Source organism: Engraulis encrasicolus, chromosome 3, assembly GCF_034702125.1.
Source record: "Engraulis encrasicolus isolate BLACKSEA-1 chromosome 3, IST_EnEncr_1.0, whole genome shotgun sequence".
NCBI lineage: Eukaryota > Metazoa > Chordata > Actinopteri > Clupeiformes > Engraulidae > Engraulis > Engraulis encrasicolus.
The window spans coordinates 15,979,880-16,002,483 of record NC_085859.1 but is presented as its reverse complement, the minus strand read 5'-3'; the positions used below and the strand labels follow the sequence as shown (position 1 = coordinate 16,002,483).

Genomic DNA, 22,604 nt, shown 5'->3' with positions numbered 1-22,604 from the left:
GTGATCCGCATTACTGTTCCCACAGTTTCTCCAGCAACTGGAAGTAAACTGTTTGTATTTTATTGTTGATGGTGTTCTAAAGTACCTTATGTTTACTTTCCATGCAAATTCCTGCCAGTATATGGATTTTGAATGGTTATAAATATCTTTAAAGGTTTGTTCCCACTCCTTTTCAGAAATTGCGGTTTTCAATTCATCTTCCCACTTCTCTTTTATATGATTTATTTTTCCTTCGTTCTGTTGGAGTGTCCTGTAAATTTGTCCAGTTACATTTTTTATACTTCCGATTTCAATTACTTTTAATATTTCTCTTACAAAGGGGTGGATCTCGGCTAAGGTTACAATCTTTATATTTTTATTCACATAACTTCTTACTTGCAAGTATCTATGAAAGTGGCTCCTAGGCAATTGATATCGTCTTTCTATGTTTTCAAAAGAATCAAAGCCTTTTTCTGCATACATTTGATAGAATCGCATGAGACCTTTACTTTCCCATAGATTGAAGCCTCTATCCTCTTTATTTGGGAGAAACTCTGGATCTTGTTGTATATCTCTCAGGCATATCCAGTCTTTATCATCGGTCTTAACTGCTCTACTTAGTCTTTTCCATATTTTTGCTGTATGTTTTGCAGTGAAGTTATGCAATTTAGTTTTAGTTTTTGGAAACCACGCATTACATTGCCCTACCAGGTCGGCTTCCATAATTTTCCATTTTGGGTTCCACTTTTTGTTGTTCATGATTAGAATAGGTTTTATCTGTGCAGCGTTGAAGTAGTTAGCAAAATTTGGCAGTGCAAGACCCCCCGTTTCCTTGCGTTGTTGTAAAGATTTAATTTTTACTCTTGGTTTCTTTTCATTCCAAAGAAATTTCCTTAGTAGGTTATCCCACTGTTTGAAGGAAGCGTTTGGTACAAGGAGTGGGAGATTTTGGAACAGAAACAGAAAACGTGACAGGATATTCATTTTAATTATACTAATTTTTTCTAATAATGTAAAAGGTATTAGTTTCCACCTACTTAAGTCATTTTTTATCGTGTTTTCTAGCTTCCCATAGTTACAGGCGTACAAATTTTCAAGATTGTTAGGAATATTCACTCCCAGGTACTTTACCTTGGTCAGCTCCCACTTGAACTCATATTGTTTTTTAAATGTGCAACTTAGTTTACTACCGACCTCCATTGCTTCCGTTTTGCTAAGATTTAGTTTGTATCCTGATAGGGAGCTATATTGTCCTATTTCCTGCATTAATGTTGGTAATGAGTTGCATACATCTGTCATATATAAAATCACATCATCGGCATACAGTGCTATTTTGTGCTCCATGTCCTCCATGACCACTCCTTTTATCTGCATATTTTTTCTTATTTTTTCTGCGAGAGGTTCAATACATAAGGCGAATAACTGTGGCGATAGTGGGTCGCCTTGTTTTGTGCCCCTTTTAATCGTGAAAAGTTCAGAAAGTGTTCCATTTACTCTTACTCTGGCGGTCGAGTTGTTATACATCCCGTTTAGCAAGTTTAAGAACTTATGATGAAAACCAAATTTTTCACATACACCAATTAAGAAAGGCCACAGTAAGCGGTCGAAAGCCTTCTCGGCATCAAGCATTAGTGTTAGCATCTGATTTTTTGTTCTTTGGGTGTAGTCTATAATATTAATTGTCCTTCTGATGTTATCTCCTAGTAGACGATCTTTAACAAATCCTGTTTGATCAAGATTGATCAAGCCAGGAAGTAAGTTTGTAAGTCTGTTTGCCATAATTGTTGTAAATAACTTTTGATCCACATTTAATAGTGATATTGGTCTATATGAGGAGCAGTTTGCTGGATCCTTCCCTTCTTTGTGGATTACTGAAATCATGGTTGTACCCCAGGTTTTTGGCCACAGCCCAGTCTCCAGAATGTCATTGAAAACCCTGTTTAAGATTGGTATTAATACATTTTGGAATGCTTTGAAGAATTCATAGGTAAATCCATCAGTACCTGGGCTTTTACCAGTTTTGCTTTTCTTAATCGCCTTTACTATCTCTTCCTCTACTATTGGTTGTACTAAATAGTTGTTTTGTGTCTGGGTCACTAGAGGGAGATCTAAATGTTTTAGATAGTTCCTGATTTCAAGATCACTCACTTGTTTTTCTGGGGTATATAAATGTTGGTAAAATTCCCTGAAGCAAGCCGCAATTCCTGATTTCCCCCTGTGAAGGGTGCCATTTACGTCTTTAACCATAGCGATCGTTGCTTTTTCTTGCTGTTTCTTTAATTTAAATGACAATGTTTTCAATGCTTTAGGGCTGTTATCAAAAAGAAATTGTTTACTTAGTGTTAATTTTTTTTCTATCTCCTTAATATCTATTTCTTCTAATGCTTTTTTAACTGTATTTAGTTGTTTACTTAATTCCTTTGTTCTTAGCCTTTCATATTCTTTTTGCAGGTCTTTGATCTTAGTTTCTAACTCTTTCCTATTTTTGTCATTTTGTTTCTTTTTCCAAGATGAGTAGGCTATGATTTCCCCTCTTATTGTTGCTTTAGCTGCTTCCCATATAGTAGTATTACTCACCTCCCCATTATCGTTAATTTCAAAAAAGGATTTGATATTGTTATTCATTTTTTCTTTGAAAGCCTGATCTTCTAATAATGAGTTGTTCATTCTCCAAGAGGTTTTATTTTTTTCTATATTTAAGTGTAGCTCTATTATTACTGGGGCATGGTCAGTTGTACAGATTGGTAATATTTCACATCTAGACACTTTTGCAATGTCTCCTTTAAACATAAAATAGTAATCTAGTCTTGAAAACACTTTGTGGGCGTCTGAGTAAAAGGTAAAGCCTCTCTCTTGAGGATGCAGGGTTCTCCAGACATCCAGTAATCCTATTTCTATTTCAGCTTTTTTCAATAAGGCTGTGGCTTTTGCTGCCTTGTGTTTGCCTGTACTTTGAGTATCTATTTTATTCATAATTAAATTGAAGTCCCCGCCCATTAACATCACACCTTTTGCTTCCATCATTACCAATTTAAGTATCTTTTGTAACATTTCGTCTCCTGCACCAGGTGGGTTATAAACATTTACCAAAGTTATACATTGCTGATCTAATTCCCCTATAACTATTACATATCTCCCTTCTTTATCTCTGAAACACTTTTCCAAACAAGGTTCTTTTTAATGAGGATTGCTACTCCTCTCTTAGCTGTGGTGTGTGAGGAGTAAAAAACATGGGCTTTAGCTAATTTCTCCAGCTTAGCGTGTTCCGTGTTGTTTAAATGGGTTTCTTGGAGATAGGCAATTCCTGCGTTTTCATTTTTTACCTGTTGTAATACACGTTTCCGTTTAATGGGATTATTTAACCCGTTAGTGGTGTTTCCCATACATTGAGGAAACTATGGCGGCCCGCCATAGTTTAAATTTGGCCGCCATAGTTTACGAAAATGTAAAAAAAAAAAAAAAAAAAAAATTTTTTTACTTTTTTTTTTATTATTTTTTTTTTTAACGATATCCGTTTTTGTTAAAAACGATTTGAATTACGATTTTGAATTTCCTTCGCATTTTCCTCCTGGAGTAAATACATCCTATAGACTCTGTATTGGTTAGATAAGTAGAACACAGAATGAGGGGAAAGCATTAGGAAGTGACCGGGTATTACAGTTGATTCATGTGTGCACACGTGTAAAGGGCCGTACACACACGTCGCTGCTAGTTACTCGCTCAGCGGATGAAGTCAATAGAATGTCTACGTGTTCCAGCGAGTCTCGCTGGCGAGTAGGCGAGGAGAGTACAAGCGATGCGATGTGGGCGGGTTCCGAGATAAACTTATTTCATCTTCGAGCGACGCGAGTTAAGCGAGTAACCAATTGGAATGCAGAATACAGATTATTGACAGGTGACGTTGCCCCTGTGGTGTTCTGACCACCCAACTTCTGCACGCCATCACACTTTGGTTAAAAGTGTTGAGGAAAATACATACAGTGTACACCATCAAAGGCTCATATGCATGGTTGTGCACAGCACACGATCAACGTTAAACAGCGTAGGCCTACATTTTGTTTCGTACGGACGTTATTGGCGCGGACAGCGGGAACCATGACAACCAGTAAACAAAATCACCCAGAGCGAGTGGCAAGTAGGCGAGTGAGCAAGTAGCGAGTAAATAGCAGCGACGTGTGTGTACGGCCCTTAGCATCGGGTGACAGAGCATGTGCGCAACGATGCGTTATGACACGCCGATATGCGAGGATCTTCGTCCAAATCGCTAGTCGCATGCATCATCGCTAAAGGGCCGTACACACACGTCGCTGCTAGTTACTCGCTCAGCGGATGAAGTCAATAGAATGTCTACGTGTTCCCACGAGTCTCGCTGGCGAGTAGGCGAGGAGAGTACAGGCGATGCGATGTGGGCGGGTTCTGAGATAAACTTCTTTGAGCGACGCGAGTTAAGCGAGTAACCAATTGGAATGCAGAATACAGATTATTGACAGGTGACGTTGCCCCTGTGGTGTTCTGACCACCCAACTTCTGCACGCCATCACACTTTGGTTAAAAGTGTTGAGGAAAATACATACAGTGTACACCATCAAAGGCTCATATGCATGGTTGTGCACAGCACACGATCAACGTTAAACAGCGTAGCCCTACATTTTGTTTCGTACGGACGTTATTGGCGCGGACAGCGGGAACCATGACAACCAGTAAACAAAATCACCCAGAGCGAGTGGCAAGTAGGCGAGTGAGCAAGTAGCGAGTAAATAGCAGCGACGTGTGTGTACGGCCCTTAACTGCGTTTACATCGCGTGCCGCGTGTAAAGGAAATGTTAGTTGTTGGTATGGAATTCACTTCAATTTGTGCTGTTTCTTGCTTCAGTTGTGGACAAAACGATTGGCCAAACTCACAATAGAAAGCCTTTGCTGTGCTACTGTCCCAGAGAGCTGAAAAAAAAAAACCTTCATAGAAGAAGTCACACTTAACAGGGGTGTTAACCAATCCAATGAGTTCTCTCATTGCTCTCTCTCTCTCTCTCTCTCTCTCTCTCTCTCTCTCATAGTAGCCTACTATTTACCCATAACAAATGGTGAATTTCTGAGCCCTTTTTAATTTGTAGCCTATACCACTGAAGGCATGATAATGCTTCATCATATTTTAGAAATAGGGCCTATGTGCCTTTTATATACCAAATGTTTATCATTTTGAAATTGTTTCAGTTGTTTATGACTTGTGTAGGCCTATGACTGAAATTATCTCTGCATACTATCAGTGCTGCATTGCTTTGTAAAGATAGGCTATTCAACACACTTTAAAAACACACTGAAAAGATACGGCCATAGTAGCCTACTGAAAACATTTTGTTCATAATAATGGTGATTAATAAATGGTGGTCTTAAATTTTCATACTGACATCCTTGAATTTGACTTGGTAGATCACGGCAGACCATCAACTTCAAAAGTAGATCTTGGTTTAAAAAAAGGTTGGGCACCCCTGCTATAGAGAGAACCACAAGTGCTTGAAAGACAGGGATCAAAAGCCTAGTCAAGTTGTTGTAGTTTACTTGGGTTTGGGAGCAATATAAAAAACCTTCAGAGAAGGGACAGTTGGGATGAGTTTACTAACACTCCCTAGGCTTTGTTTTACAGTTGTAATGAGTTTGGTGACAGACCTTCATTGACAGAGCAGAGGAGACATCGGGCTGCATATAGAAATTAATGTGTAATGAATGTGAATATAGACATAAATGTGTAATATGTTGTTCAGCCCTTGTAATGGGAGGAATTTGGAAAAAACTGGCCCTGTGACCAGCACCCCTCATGTAGAATGTGTACGCCTACAGATATGTGTGGGGGAAAAGGCATAGCCTACCCTCTAAGACCCTTTTTGTCTATGCGTTAACAATTTCACAGTGCTCTTAAATTCTTATCTCTGCTCCTATTTTGTTTTATTATTGTTTCCCAGACCCCTGCATGAGGGACGAATGAAACTGTGTTGTAAACAGAAATTATTCACTGTACTGCATTTTTTGACAATGACAATGTACTACTATTATACAAGTCATGGGTAAAATCTTATGTAGCCTTATTTCTCAAAATATAAATGACTGAAATATAGGCCCAGGCCTACAGTTTCTCCATGCGCCAATGTCATACTGTAGTCATTGTTTTGCCGTTTTGCATTTACGCTGCAAGAATACACCCCCTCCCCCCAAAAAAAAGGCCCGTGTGAGAAGACCCCCCCCCCCCCCCCCCCCCCCCCCCCCCCCCCCCCGGGAAAAATAAACCCCGGCTGCCCCCATAGTTTCCAAAATTTCTGTGGGAAACACTGAAGAGAGTATTGTAATCATGGTATTGGTTTCCTTCCATTTTTCTTCCTTTTGGTTGACAAAGGCATAAAAGGGAGTAGTAAAAGACAAGACAAAAGGAGGACAAATAAGAGGAGAAGAAAATAAAAAAAAGTGATTTCAACCAAGATGTGTACCCGTTACCCAAAACCCTTTCCCCGAACCCCAGTAGTGGACTTCCAATTAATGTAACCTCCATATGGTTACCGAAGGTGTCCCTCTTTAAGATATAGAGGAAAGCAGTGAATTTTAAAGATACCCCCACATTCGTTCCTGCTTGAGAGATTGACACAGGAGAATTGAGCATGCATCTCCTCTCCTCTCCTCTCCTCTCCATGCACCTCCCCATGCCCTCCTGCCTGAGGGAGAGAGGACAGGAGAGTTCAGCATGCATCTCCTCTCCTCTCCATGCACCTCCCTCCTGCCTGAGAGGGGACGCAGGAGAATTGAGCATGCATCTCCTCTCCTCTCCTCTCCTCTCCCAAAATACCAAAGTGTAGTGCATCCCAATACCCCCTCATCTGTTCCTGTCTGAGAGGGGACACACAACAATTCAGCACTCATCATATCTCTCCTCCTCACGAATCCCCTAAAGCCCGCCCAAGAGACTACATCGGACAATTCTGCATGCACCTTTGCACACCCTAGCATCTCCGCTTCAGCCTGAGGGACCTAATACGAAATCATTTAAATCACTCCTCTCCATAACCCCCCCCCCGCACAAACACCCTCCGGCTGAAGAGGACACAGGAGAATTCAGCATGTATTGTACCTCTCCTCTCCTCTCCTCTCCTCTCCTCTCCTCTCTGCGAATTCCCTCATCACCCCCCTCCCGCCTGAGAGAGGAGACGCGATAGGAGAATGTATTTGCACCTCATTTTGCCCAAGAGACGATATTGGACAATCCTTCATGCACCTTTGCACACCCTAGCATCCCCGCTCCTGCCCGAGAGACCAAATCCGAAATCATTTACACCACTCATTTGCACCACATGCACGCACACACTCCAGCTGAAGTCATGATATAGGTGGAGAATTTAGCATACATGCTCTCCTCTCCATGCACCCTTGCACGCCCTCCCTCCTGTTATAGAGAGAACATCAGATTAATAATTTACACTACTCCTCTCCACACACCCCGTCACCTTTTTATGCCAGAGAGACGTTGCTTTGGGTGTATTATTAATAAGTGGGTTGACACCTTAACGTCCCATTGGGATTAATAAAGTCACTCCACTATACACTACACTACTTCAGTATGCCTCTTTTTATATGTTCTCTGTATGTCTTCTGATTCTCTCTCTCTCCCACTCTGCCTCTCAGCCCTTTTCTTTACCCCCTTACAGCCTGATAGATTGTCATCAGTCTGGTTCCTTCAGTCCTCTCTCCACATGACCCTTCACTCCCTAACCGGACCACAAGCCTTCAGACGCACATTCACTCACTCAGTTTATCTCTACTTCCAGGGGGTAGTCTGGTTTTGCTTCCATTGATGTGGCGTGGCTGAATCGATCTGTGAACAGAGGGCAGCGGGCTAGCCTGGGAAATCCCATGCTGCTTAGCACAATCGTTCCGACAGCATGGACTCTATCCCTCAGCGAGGAGTGGACAGATCCTGGGATCCTTTTAACTACAAAGACTTATTTTATTTTTTGCAAGTGAGTCAGTTAAAACACAACGCAGAGCATTCATACTTCAATTTTTATTGGAAAAGAGAATTTTGGGAAAGTCCAAAATCTAACATATGGCCTGGTGTAAAAAAGGCAAGCAATAGACCTCCAGCCAGGCTGCGCCCTCCTAGTGCCGCAACACCTTCAGCGTTGCTTCTAGTCAGGCCAAAAGAAACACAAATATTGTTTCTCTTCTCTGGAAAAATTGGGAACTCCTCCCACTTTGTCGAGAAGCAAACAACCAGTAGAAAACCAAAGGAAGCGGGTCAACCATGCCATTTGGGAAATGTTGATTGTTGCTCTTGGACAGACCAAGTCTCCAACAGATTTGAAAGTCGATGATAATCAGGCCAATAGGCCTCGGCCATGGCTCAATTGGTTAAGGCGCGGCACTGTTACACTGCTGGGGATCGACTCTGGGTTCTGGCACAAGGTTGCCTCCCCGCTCCTCCACCATCTCCCTCTACCACTCACTTCCTGTGACACTCTGTGAATGGTCCTGTATGAATAAAGGTGTAACCCAATATAGCCTAAAGCCCTTTTGGGAAACGGTGCCTTCTCCGTATTAAAACCTAAATATCTCAGCTTCCGGAGCACATAAAAACATGAAATAAGTTGTATTTAAAAGCAAGAATTTTCATTTTGCACAAGAATGTGTTCATTCAGCTGTAACATACCCACATTTTTAATAGAACAGCTCAAATCTCAAGAACCTTAGTTCAGCGTATATGTCGCTCCAGGACACAATGGGTTAAAAGGCCAAAATATGGGGGGCACTGTGGCGCAGTGCGCTACGGTACAAGTCTGTTGTAAACTACACCATTGACTTTGGGGAGACAAACAACAACTCATCCTCAACACTGACAAGACGAGGGAAATGGGGCACCTAAGTCACGCCCTCTACTTCCTGGTTCATGGGGCAGGGAGAGTAAAAAAATAATTACTGGGCTTGAAAATGTGTGTTTTTTTGGCTCCAATCCAAACCTTGGATCTCCATCTATACACCACAAATCCAAAAATCACTCATTTTCAAGCCCAGTAATCATTTTTTGACTCCCTCGGCCCCATGAACCAGGAAGTAGAGGGCGTGACTTAGGTGCCCCATAATAATAGTGGATTTCAGAAAACATCCTCCTCCCCTACAGCCTCTGCACATTAAAGAGACAGAAGTGGTGAGGGCCGAACACCATAAATCCCTGGGCATGCGACTAACACCGAACCTGAGCTGGAGTTTGAACACCACATCCATCGTCGTGAAAAAAGCCCAGCAAAGGCTGTACTTTGTTAGCCTAGTTCTCACGCAGACCCTTCGATGCATTTCCGCTCAACTTTGTGAGAAACATCCATCTGCGTGAGAACCAGGTTTGTACTTAGTAAGGATGCTTAGAAAGGCTGGACTGAAACACCGCCCTCTCACCCTGGCCTACAGAGGACGAGTAGAGAGCATCCTGACCATAGGCATTACTGTCTGGTACGACAACACCACACTGGCTCTGCAAAGAGTAATCAAGACTGCGGAGAGATTATATGCACAGCACTTCCCTCCATGAACTCCATGTACGTGCAGTGCAGCCAGAAAAGAGCATAGAATCATTAAAGACCCACTCCATCCAGCTAATTCTCTGCTCTGCTCCGACACAAGCACTGCACATATACAACCTGTGACACAGTAGAGTGGACAGTATCCCAACAGAAAAAGCAAGTCAAATGTTCTGTTTTGCCATCTTTTTTATTCTTCTGATTTCTTTGATTGTTTTGATTCCTTGATTTTTCTACTTGGATCACTTTTTTTGAATGTCTTTTGTCTTTTTCTTATTTCATTTTTCTATTTATTTGTATTTATTGTATTGACTCAGGGGGCCTGCACAACAGCTCCTATGTGCCTGGACCTACTAGTCCATGCACAAATGGCAAATAAAGAACTTTGACTTTGACATTGTCTTTGCGTTCACAAAGGAACAAAGGAAGATCAAACTGTTTTAAAACCGCATTGTCAGTCTTTGAGCTGCAGCTTGATGCTCTTGCTTACTGGAGCTAGACAGACGCTCTGCACAAAATGGAATATAGTATGAAAGGCTGGTTTCAAGCTCTTGCACAAGCCTTGCACTGACATCAGAAAGAATGGGAAAGAATGGGAATAACCTCCGCTTCTGTAGAGAGAAATATTGTAGGAAGACCATGTTAGAAAGTTAGCACTGTCATTTTGTATCATTCAACCTTTCCATGACAGTTTCAAAAGGTCATGACTGGCAAAGACAGAATATTTGAAACACACACGCATATACACACACAATGTCACCCTCTCCTGACCAGGATACGACCTCACAGGGACGCAACACCATCTATGTTGCTTCTAGTCAGGCCGCAAGCTCCAACGCAGCTCCAACCACCCAGGGTAGAAGCGTGTTCAAAGCAGTGATGTGGTTTAAGTAGAGACGTGCTACTGGGACTAAGAAAATGTTTGGTTTAAACTTCGGCAGCACAGCCTTTTTTGGCCGCGACCAGTAACAAAACGAAGGAGGAAACGTTAATCGTTACGCACATGGTCAGATCAAGTCTCCAACAGAGATTTGAAAGTCGATGATTATCAGGCTAACCCTCTCCTGCTTGAGAGATCCAAACAGTCTGAATATGTGCATCGAGCACCTCTATAGAGCAGGTAAAAATAAAACTTCAGGTTTCTCTGAGAGGAGGAATGGACTAATAAAAGGATGTCTGAACAGGTCGCAGCCCTCAGCCCCATCTAATTGTGAGGTCAGGTCACTTTATTCTGTATTCATAGAGAAGGATGCAATGATTTCGTGACTAGAATGTGAGAAAAATCTCATATATCATGATAAATAATTAAATTTAATAAGGTTTAATCAGGTCCTGTTCATGTCACGTATCAGAGTTGGATTGCTAACATTCCCTCTGGTTAAAAACGGTCCCACATTGGTCTACCACCATACACATAAACCAAAGGCCACATAAATGGGGTAATATAATTTAAAAAATGGTTTCAAAAGACTAATGCCAAAAAAAATAAACAACAAATAAAATATGAGCCTAGCAATGATGACATCTCAGCTGAGGCCCAAGCAAGCGTCACCTACCACTTGGGTGAAGTATACAAACCCAATACTGAAATAGGGTAAGGCAGTAATTCACAAAATGTGGGCAAACTTCTGCAAACTGTTCTCGAACTATAATCCTAAACAGTGGGCCTTTTCAGACCGAGGACCACTTTCAAGATCCCCCCAAAATGTTCAGGACCCACCTGTCAACTGAATTGACAGTTGACGGGTGTTAATTTGACTCTGCTAATTTCGCAGATGACTTACTTTTTGTTCACATTGCAAGCTATTGTGGTGAAAATATGACTTCAGCTATGTTTAGCTTTGTAATAATGTTAGAAATACTGCTAACTTGTCTTGGAAAAGACGAAATCCCCTCGCGGACCACCTGATCTCTGTCACGAACCATCAGTGGTCCCCGGACCACACTTTGAGAATCACTGATCTAGATAATATTTGTTGTTGTGTTGCTGGTATTGTTCATTGGGCCAGAGGAGAGACCTGAACATTTGCGAAAATTTCAAGTGGGCCCCAAGTTGAAAAAGGTTGGGAACCCCTTGGCTAAGGTGAAACTATAAACTAAGCCTAGCAAGCAAAAACTAAGGATCAAGTGAGCATCACCTGTACTACCACTCGGTGAGATATGCAGGGTTACTGAGGACCGAGTGAGCATCTGTAACATTGGCAGGCTTACCACAGAGATACACCAGCCGCGACGCGATTCAAGCGACAGAGTGTAGCAGCAAGCGATACGAGAGATTGAGGAGACTAGAGTATGTCCGTACAGGCAGAAGGCAAAGCATTCAAGCATTCCCATTGGCTGTGGTCACTGACCTCTATACAGTCATTGGCTGTCGTGGCTTGTCGCCGAACCGCATTATAGAAAGTTCACTTTGTGAACTTCAAATTGTCGCGCTCGTCGCGCAAATCGCTCTAGTCTCCAGAATCGCTTTTGTCTCTCGACTCAATACAAAGTCAATTACTTCCGTCGCTCGACTCGCTCAGATCGCCGCTGGTGTATTTCTGCGGTTATGATGAGGTCAAAGGGACTTTGGGAGACTTATGATGAATTCAAGGTGGAGTTTGTTCAAAAAAGGTTGAGAACAACTGGTCTAAAGTGTCTGCTAAATGTAATGTAATGCAATGTAACCTACTGAGAACTGAGAGAGCGTCACCTAACACTCGGTGAGGTATGCAGGGTTACTGAGGACCGAGTAAGCTTCACCTGTTACATTACATTACACTTGGCTGACGCTTTTATCCAAAGAGAATGTAAAGTTAGGTGCCTTTCTCAAGGGTACCTCAGACATGGAGTGAGATAGGGAGTGGAAGGATTTGAATCTGCAACCCTGTGATCTAAAGACCATATCTCTAACCATTACACCATGGCTGCGTCACCTACCACTCGGCGAGGTATGCAGGGTTACTGAGGACGGTGGCCGCGACACGGGCTCCATCTGTTGGCGGAGAGGACCAGAGCGAGTGGACCAGCCGCTCCAGCTGGGACTGCACTGGCAGCAGGAAGGAGTTCTGCTTCAGCACACACAGGAGGTGGCCCACCTGCTCACCTGCACATGAACAACACATAACACCCACTGTAAAGGAGTAAAGGAGGAGAGGGATGCAGACTCTCATACACACATTCATTCATTTAATTTTATATTATTATTTGCATTCTTTTTTTAGACATAATGATGTACTATAAGATAATTCCACATACCTACCTGCACCCACTATGTTTGCATACACACACACACACACACACACACACACATACACACATACATACATACAGTGAGTCCAATATGTATTTGATCCCTTGCTGATTTTGTTGGTTTGCCTACTAACAAAGACATGATCAGTCAATAAATGTTATGATAATATGTATTCTAATAAGGAGAGACAGAATATCAAAAAGAAAATCCAGAAATTAACTGAAGAGAATATATATTAATTTATTTCCATTTCATCAAGCAAAATAAGTATTTGATCCCCTGCCAACTGATTACAGTTCTGGACCCACAGACCAGATGGGCACTTCCGATCAACTTGTCATCTGAATTAAAGACACCTGTACATACTAACATGCATAGAAGACACATTGAATCAGCAGAATCAGTCCATAGTATGAGTGAATCAGTCACACTCCAACCTCACCAGCATGGGAAAGACCAAAGAGTGGTCAAATGATATCAGGGACACGATTTTAGACCTGAACAAAGATTAAATGGGCTGCAAAGCCACAAGAAAGAGACTGGGTATTAATGACCCAGCTGTTGATGCATTTCTTCCAAAATGTGAGGAATACAAAATGACTAGCCATCAGCCTGTCTGGGGTTCTATACAAGATTTGACCTTTTGTAGGGATTTGATAATCATGAGAACAGAAAGAAATCACCCTAGAGCTATGCGGTATGAACTAGGCAATGATATCAAAGCTACTGACCAAAATCACTGAGAAAACTACTGGTAGTACTTAATGCCACATAGGTTTAAATTCCTGTAGTGCACACATGGTACCTTTACTTCAGAAGGAACCTGTGCAGTCCCACTTGAGGTTTGCCAACGGACACCAGACTGATTTAGGATATGATAAGGAGGTGCTGTAGTCAGATGAAACCAAAATCAAGATGTTTGGCATTATCACAATTCAATGTGTTTTGAGAAAGAGTACTACTGTCTGTGATCCCAAGAACACCCTCCTCACCATCATGCATGAAAGTGGTATCATTATGGTTTGAGGGTGTGTGTGTGGCCAAGGCACAGGACAACTTCACATCGTCAACGAATGGATGGAGGGAGACATGTAATGTGCAATCCTGAGTGCAAACGTCCTTCCCTCCACCACTACACTGAAGGGTGGGCCATTTTTGGATCTCCCAACATGACAATAATACACAACATACAGTCAAAGCAACGAAGGAGTGGCTCAATAAGAAGCATATTAAAGTCGTGAAGTGGCCTAGACAGTCTCCAAATATTAACCCTATAGTAATTCTATGGAGAGAACTGAACCTCCCATTCGCCAAGCTACAGCCACAAACTATTAATGTTTTAGAGATAATGTGCAAAGAAAAATGGGCAAAAATATTTTCTACTATATGCGCAAACATTGTCATCAACTACAAGAAGCATCTGACCTCAGTGCTAGACAACTAGGGCTTTGCCACAAAGCACTTTATCTTCTTTAGCTAGAGGGGTCAAATACTTATTTGCCTAAATTAAATACAAATAAATTAAAATATATTATTTTAAGTTATTTTATGGAATTTATTTTTGATATTCTGTCTCTCCATGTTTGAATACATATTATCATAAATTTATAGACTGATCATGTCTTTACTAGTGGGCAAACTGGCAAAATCAGAAAGGGATCAAATACATATTGGACTCACTGTACATACATACATACATACATACATACATACATACATACATACATACATACATACATACATACATACATACATACATACATACATACATACATACATACATACATACATACATACATACATACATACATACATACATACATACATACATACATACATACATACATACATACATACATACATGTCAAGTCAAGTCAAGTCAAGTTTATTGTCAATTTCCTTACATGCACTGGTCATACAAAGAATTTGAAATTGCGTTTCTTGCTCTCCCATGCAGACATAGACTAATCTAGGTAAGGACATAGACAGTATAGACATAGACAGTACTCATACATGGACATAGACAGTATGGACGTAGACATTGCTCATACAGACATTTAAAGTGCAAGACTGGACAACAGAAGACTTGTAGAGAACATACATTAAGAGGAGGTATTTTGTTGTTCTTTTTCTAAAAGTCCTTTATAGCGTTCTGACATAGTAATAGTAGCATTTGAAGAAATAAATAATTAAAAAAAAAAAAAAAAAAAAAGGTTTTTATTAAATACACCAGCAGCAGTATGTGTGTGTGTGTGTGTGTGTTTGTATGTGTTTTGTGTTTTGTGTGTGTGTGTGTGTGTGTGTGTGTGTGTGTGTGTGTGTGTGTGTGTGTGTGTGTGTGTGTGTGTGTTTAGTGCAGGTAGAAAGTGCGGTGTGCGTCTGTGTGTGTGTACCTGTGTATGTGTGTGTGTGTGTGTGTGTGTGTGTGTGTGTATGTGTGTGAGTATGAGTTGTGTGTCAGTGTGTGTATGTTTGGGTTTAGTGCAGAAAGTGCAGTGTGCTTGTGTGTGTGTGTGTGTGTGTGTGTGTGTGTGTGTGTGTGTGTGTGTGTGTGTGTGTGTGTGTGTGTGTGTGTGTGTGTGTGTGTGTGTGCGTGTGTGTGTGTGTGCATGTGTATGTTTTGAGTTAGTGCAGGTTGAAAGTTCAGTCACAGATGTAGTAGTGCAGGTGGAATGTTCAGTCGCAGATATGGTGGTGGGGATGAGGGGGGGGAGCGTTGTCAGTGGCCTGGCTGGCTAGAGGCTGACAGTGAAGGGAGAGTGGGTTGAGTGTTCAGTATCTTGATTGCTTGATGCATCGTGCTGCTTGCAAGCCTGGTGGTACGGGAACGGAGGCGCCTGTACCTCTTTCCAGAGGGCAGGAGGCTGAACAGTTTGTGTGCAGGGTGGCTTGTGTCTTTGATGATCATCAGTGCTTTCCCGGGTGAGGCGTGCGGTGTAAATGTCCTGCAGGGAGGGGAGTGGTACTCCAATGATCTTCTTCGCTGTGTTCACAACACGCTGGAGTGTCTTCCTGTTTTTCTCCGTGCAGCTTCCTCCCCACACTGTGATGCAGCTGGACACGACACTCTCTATGGTTCCTCTGTAGAATGTTGTCATGATGGAGGGTGTAGCACTTGCCTTCTTTAGTTTGCGCAAGAAGTAGAGACGCTGATGGGCCTTCTTCGCCAGTGATGTAGTGTTGGTGGTCCAAGAGAGGTCGTCGCTGATGTGCACTCCAAGGAACTTGGTGCTGCTCACTCTCTCCACAGCATCACCGTCGATGGTCAGTGGTGGCAGTTGTTTTTGGACCCTCTGAAAGTTGACAACAATCTCCTTGGTCTTGTTGACATTCAGCAGGAGGTTGTTGTCTTTGCACCATCTGGCCAGCAGGTCTACTTCTTCTCTGTAGTGGGTCTCATCGCCCTTAGTGATGAGGCCCACCAGTGTTGTATCATCCGCAAACTTCACTAGATGGTTAGTGCTGTGGGTCGTTGTGCAGTCATGTGTCAGCAGCGTGAACAGCAGGGGGCTGAGAACACAACCTTGCGGAGCCCCCGTGCTCAGGGTCAGGGTGCTTGAGGTGTTATTCCCTACCCGTACTGCTTGTGGTCTCTGCATCAGGAAGTCCAGCAGCCAGTTGCAGAGGGAGGTGCTGAAACCTAGTTTGTCCAGTTTTCTGATGAGTTGTTGTGGTATTATGGTATTGAATGCTGAGCTGAAGTCAATGAACAGCATTCTCACATATGAGTCTTTATTGTCCAAGTGGGTGAGGGCTGGATGGAGGGCAGAGCAGATTGCATCCTCCGTGGATCGCTTGGCTCGGTATGCGAACTGGTAGGGGTCCAGGGTGGGGGGTAGGGTGGCTTTGATGTGTGACAGGACTAGCCGTTCGAAGCACTTCATGATTATGGGCGTCAGTGCTACAGGACGGTAGTCATTGAAGCATGATGGTGATGATTTCTTCGGCACGGGTATGATGGTAGCAGCTTTGAAAAGTGATGGGATGACTGCTTGCTCCAGAGAGATGTTAAAGATGTCTGTGAAGACATCCTTCAGCTCTTCTGCACAATCCTTCAACACTCGGCCAGGTATGTTGTCTGGGCCAGCTGCTTTGCGTGGGTTGATGGTGGCCAGTGTCCTCTTCACACTGGCAGAGGACAGGTACAGGGGTTGATCATGGGGGGGAGGGGGAGTTTTCTGTGGATGAGTGTCATTTTGTGCTTCAAAACGGGCAAAGAAACTGTTCAGGTCGTTTAGCAGAGAGGTGTTGTTGTCTACATACATACATACATACATACATACATACATACATACATACATACATACACACATACATACATACATACATAAATAAATAAATAAATTTGATATTGTTGACATTCATGGATAACTTTTGGAAAAAGGTGAAAAGTGCTACAATGATCAATTTTGTGAAAAAAAGGAAATTTGACAGTCAGACCAAAGTGACATTTAACCATTACACCTTCAGTAAAGTAACTCCTCTCTACTGTACTCACCATACAGGCCAAGTGTAAAGTAACTCCTCTATTCTCTTCTCTACTCTACTCTACTCACCATAGAGGCCAAGTATAAAATAACTGTTACCTACTCTACTCACCATACAGGCCCAGTGTGTGGCAGAGGGACTGGGCACACATGACCTCCATGCCTAGGGACACACAGTGGCGTACGGGCCAGGCATCCCTGTCCAGGCTCTTGCACAAGCCTTGCTCCGACATCAGGAAGAATGGGAATAGCCTTCGCTTCTGTAGAGAGTGCAGATTGCAGGGAAAGAATATTGTGACATTGTGACGTTCATATTGTGACATTCAACATTTCCATGACAATTACAAAAGGTCAAAAAAAAAAACAAAGCTACAGTATATCACGAAAGTGAATACACCCCTCACAGTTTTGCAGATTTTTGAGTATATCTTTTCACAGGAAAGCATTACCGAAATTTCACTTTGACACAATGATTAGTGACCTTTTAACAACATATTTAACCGCTTACATTTCTTGTTCACTCAGAAAAAAACAAAATACAGCCATTAATGTTTGAACATGTACTCACAAAAGTGAGTACACCCCAGATTAAAATCCGGTAGAGAGGGGGCTGTGTTGGCTCGAATCGGAGGATACANCTTTTTGTAAAACTCACTTGTTTACCACCATACATGCTTGACACCATCTAAAGCAAATTTGTTTATCTTGGTCTCAAGAGAGATGAACAGACCAAGGATATGGATCACTGGAACCATGTCGTGTGGTCTGAAGAGACCAAGATAAACAAATAACCTGTCGTGAAGGATGTTCATTGAGTCGTTTTATTTTATAATAAATAGAAGGATGAAAGATGCGACACAAACCTCAAGTCATTTTCAAAAGGGGAACTGCCTGGCTTTAAAAAACACCAAAAGAAATCAAGAAAAACAATTTCGTTAGTAAGTAATAGTTACTTTTTTAGATCATGCATATAGAAAAAAATATGGAATCACTCAACTTGGAGTAACCATTACTTACTAACACAAATGTTTTTTCGTGATTTCTTTTGGTGTTTCTTAAAGCCACACAGTTGCACTTTGAAATGACTTGTGGTTTGTGTCGCATCTTTCATCCTTCTATTTTTTATAAAATAAAACGACTCAATGAACATCCTCCCCGACAGGTGATTCCATACTTTTTGCCAGGGGTTGTATGTATGTGTGAGTAAGTATGCAAGTGTGTGCTTGTGGACACTGGAAGCCAAAGCCCCCCAAAAACAGGTTTTAAGGTTTTGTCGAAAGATGGCCAGAGGCAGATAGCATTTTTGAATGTGGTTATACCATCATGAGCTCCGCCACGAGCTTCCAGTCGTCGGTGGTGAGCTCTGCCCCCGTGGGGTAGTGTCCGGGGCAAGAGAACACCACCACGCTCTGCTCCGGAACCTCCGCCAGGTCCTTACACAGCTCCTCCACGCTCACGCCCAGGCTCTTCGCGTCCCAGTTGCGGTAGGAGCGCACGTCCGCGAAGCCCGCCGCCTCAAACGTCCCAGCGAGCGAGTCTAGTGGAGTAGATTGGAGTAGAGTACTTTGATTAATCCCAAGAGAAATGAAAAGTTGTCTGGCAGCTTACATAAATGCACAAATACGAAACACTGTACACAAAGACCTTATACGTATTATTGCACATTGAAGTAAGAATATAGCGCACACTTGAATAGAGCAATCAGCCTTACATCAGTTCACGTTCACACACACACACACACACACACACACACACACACACACACACACACACACACACACACACACACACACACGGTAAGGTTGTGGTGGGGTAGCATGTTGCACAGAAAAATAGAGTCTGCATGCAAGAGAGAGTGCGATACGGCTGATGATTGCAGTGCAGGTGGTGTTGGGCACGTAGTGAAGGGGACAAAGAATTAGTATCTGGATATGCCGAAATCTGTCATGCATATTAAACACAGAGAGGGTTCGCAAACAATAATATTTAGAGAGCAGCTATTTGACTGGAATTACGCCAGCGTACATGGCGGAAACATTTCTGCCTCAGGGTAGAGAGATTGTTTTGTTCCAAACTCCTGCACAGTGTCATTATGACTGCCTTATTAGGTGTGCCCCATGGTTTGAGCATTGTGAATGAAATACTAATGAGCTTTTTTGAATTTCACTTCAGATTTGTTTTTGAAATTCAAAGCAGGTAGCTACAAAACCTGAAGCTATGCCTGGCAAACAGACGCCTGCAATGCCTGTTGATGCGATATTTTGCTACCAGAGATCCTGCTTGGGATCTTATTCAAATGCTTTGCTATTGTGCGCCTCAATAGCGATAACCTTTCGCCTCAATAGCATGGTTTATCAACCTTTTCTATTACTTATGAAATTCTTGACACTTTTTCCCCACTTGACCACTGAGCGTGACCATACCATAGGTTAAAGCAGTGGTTCTCAAACTTTTCCCATCATCCCCCCCTTCGGAGGGTCTGGTTGCTTCCGACCCCAAAATCAGATGTCACACGCCCACCCTGCGATGCCTCCGCTCCCCCCCAGGGGGGCTTGCGCCCCACTTTGAGAAACACTGGGTTAAAGGTTCTTTTGTGGTCGATATCTTAATACTCTATGTTTGGAATATGCAGAAAAGAAAATCAAAATTCTGCCAGAGAGCAGAGACACATGTGCTACGCACTGTATAAAGAAGTAGACAATAAATAAACCTTGAACGTATGAAACTGTCCATCCTATGATATTGCCCCTGTGTGGTCTAGTGGTGAATAAAAAAAAGATAATTTCAGCCGTGGTCTACAGTAAAGACAATAATGAATCTGCAATAATACTAATAATAAGACAACTAAACGGAAACATACACATATTTAAAATGAGTAAACATATTTAGCAACCAAGTGAACTGAAGGTATGCAATCATGTTGTGGGGAAAAGAAGCTTTTTTTAAAAATGTCAGTGCTGCTCTGAAACCAATGGAAGGAAGGAGAGAAGATTTCCAGGAGGCAGCCTTTGAAAACCATTGTGACTGCATGGTGCATGCCTGACATCCTGAGTGTCAAGCTGTGGGAGGATGTTCAAAGCTTTCCACGTACACATCATTGTATAACACCATGACATTCATCATCATACTCATTCATTGGGAACGCACGTACTCCTCAAAGTAAGTCTTCAACACAAATAGATTTCTCTCTCTCTCTCTCTCTCTCTCTCTCTCTCTCTCTCTCTCTCTCTCTCTCTCTCTCTCTCTCTCTCTCTCTCTCTCTCTCTCTCTCTGAATACCAGAAGTACAGAAAAAAAACATTATCTTATCATTGTGTACAGCCATCTTGTGTTCATGACATCACACATGGTCAGGGACCGTTTCAGAAGACGGATGAATTTGGCCGTTTGTTGTGCACAAGTGGGGATGATATTTCTCTTCATTTTGAGCACTGGGGGGGTTAAAACCACTCAAAGTATGACTGGCTGTTAAATTACCTGGAAGAAAATCATTATCTAAGCACCTCTGGCTACACTGCATTGCATACAAAGCATTGAAGTGCTTTTGTCTTTGACTCCAAACTGGTGCCTCTATAAATGACATTTCTGAGAATGGAATGAGTTTCTCAGAATGCACATATGACTTCACAATAACATTTCTGGTGTATTTCTCACATTATTACCTCCGACAAGAAGGTTATGTGATCGTCTGATTGTGTGTATGATGTTTGTTTGTAGGTTTGTGGTACGTGTGCGTTTCTGTCCACCAGAGGGAGGTGAACAGGTGGTGCATGTGCTCTCTGATCACAGACACGTCTTATTTGACAGTTCAGGATACTTGATTGTATATAGGATTTACATTTTTTATATATAAAAAAAAATAGCCTAGTCTCGTCTTTGTGTACTATTGTAATTGTCCAAGTGTTTATTGTACTCCCAAAATGCAAGACAAATTCCCTTTGGGGCAATAAAAGGTGTATTCATTCATATACTTCACATTACATTACGTAACACTTGGCTGATGTGTTTATTCTAAATGAGTTACTACAGGCTATTGGTTACAGTCCCTGGAGCAGTGTGGGGTAAGGCGCCTTGCTCAAGGACACTACTGCCATGGATGTATGGGATTTAAACCAGCAGCCTTCTTATTCCAAGACCGACTCCCTAATTCCAGGCTTACACTGTGCGATTCCCTACCCCAATTTGTCAGTCACACAACTTTTTGAGAATTGGTGAGCCGTGAGATGTGAACTTGATAATCGTTAAATTCCCTCGTGCAGCGAGAGTAGCAGCTTAATACCCACGATTGAAAATATCGCCCAATGTATGCCCGCCTTAACCCAGGGGTGGGAAAGCTTTTTCATTTGAAGGGCCACTTCAAATCGTATAAAGCCCTCCAAGGTCTGTACTATGAAAAACACAAACCAGGAATTCTCCCTGCACTTTAGGCCTTTATTGAAGGCTGCCACCTTCACAACAGACCCAAACCTCAGCAAGTCTCCTGAAAATATAACTTAATTGTATTGCAAATGTGATTTCTAACATTTCTTTACAACACATGTAATATTTCATTTCATAACATTAAAATTCTGTAAATGGCCCACGAGACATATGTTCCCCACCCATGCCATATTAACCATTAGGCCACAGTTGCCCTTCACAGTCATATGGTTTCAATGATGATGTGTGTTTTTTTCCCATCCAACATAGGTGACTTTACTGATCTACTAGTCTCTACCGGTCTTGAGTACTCATTACAATCAGCTTTGTGGCATTAATGTGGCAACGGTTCTAATTTCTGAACACCAGGTGGGGCCCTTCCTATGAAGAGGAAGAGCGCAACACTGACGCTTTCTTTATATGTGATTATCACCTCTTGAATGAAAACTATGAAACCTTGAAAAGCTGCACCTGCAAAGATGTACAAGGCGTGTGGGCCCTTGCAAAAACCGTGTGTTTGAAAATAATGAAAAAACTTTTGAAAAGAAAGAAAGAAAGAAAGAAAGACAGAAAGACAGAGAGAAAGACAGAGAGAAAGACAGAAAGACAGAAAGACAGAGAGAAAGACAGAGAGACAGAGAGAAAGACAGAAAGACAGCGAGAAAGACAGCGAGAAAGACAGCGTGAAAGACAGAGAGAAAGAAAGAAAGAAAGAAAGAAAGAAAGAAAGAAAGAAAGAAAGAAAGACAAACCAATTGTTGCCTCTGCTTACCCACCATCACAGGGAGAGGGCAGCAGGATGGGTCCACACCAGGACGCAGTGCGGTTGCACCAGCGACGCAGCAGCTCTGCCCCCAGCCTCACAGCTCCTGTGCAGCCCACCGTCTGCGTGCCGAGCACCTGCAAACAACACATTAAGTACCCTCTTAAATAGACTTCA

At 42.3% G+C, this 22,604-nt stretch overlaps 1 protein-coding gene across 1 annotated transcript in view; it reads right to left on the bottom strand.

The window, feature by feature from the left end:
- got1l1 (glutamic-oxaloacetic transaminase 1 like 1) overlaps positions 1 to 22,604 on the bottom strand; it is a 46,516-nt gene that overhangs the window by 21,975 nt on the left and 1,937 nt on the right. Inside the window, exons 3-6 of the mRNA XM_063194838.1 lie at positions 22,441 to 22,564; positions 18,566 to 18,783; positions 17,359 to 17,506; positions 12,447 to 12,612 (exon numbers count right to left, since the gene is read on the bottom strand). Of these exons, the coding sequence (XP_063050908.1) occupies positions 12,447 to 12,612; positions 17,359 to 17,506; positions 18,566 to 18,783; positions 22,441 to 22,564 (656 nt within the window). The remainder of the gene's footprint in view (positions 1 to 12,446; positions 12,613 to 17,358; positions 17,507 to 18,565; positions 18,784 to 22,440; positions 22,565 to 22,604) is intronic.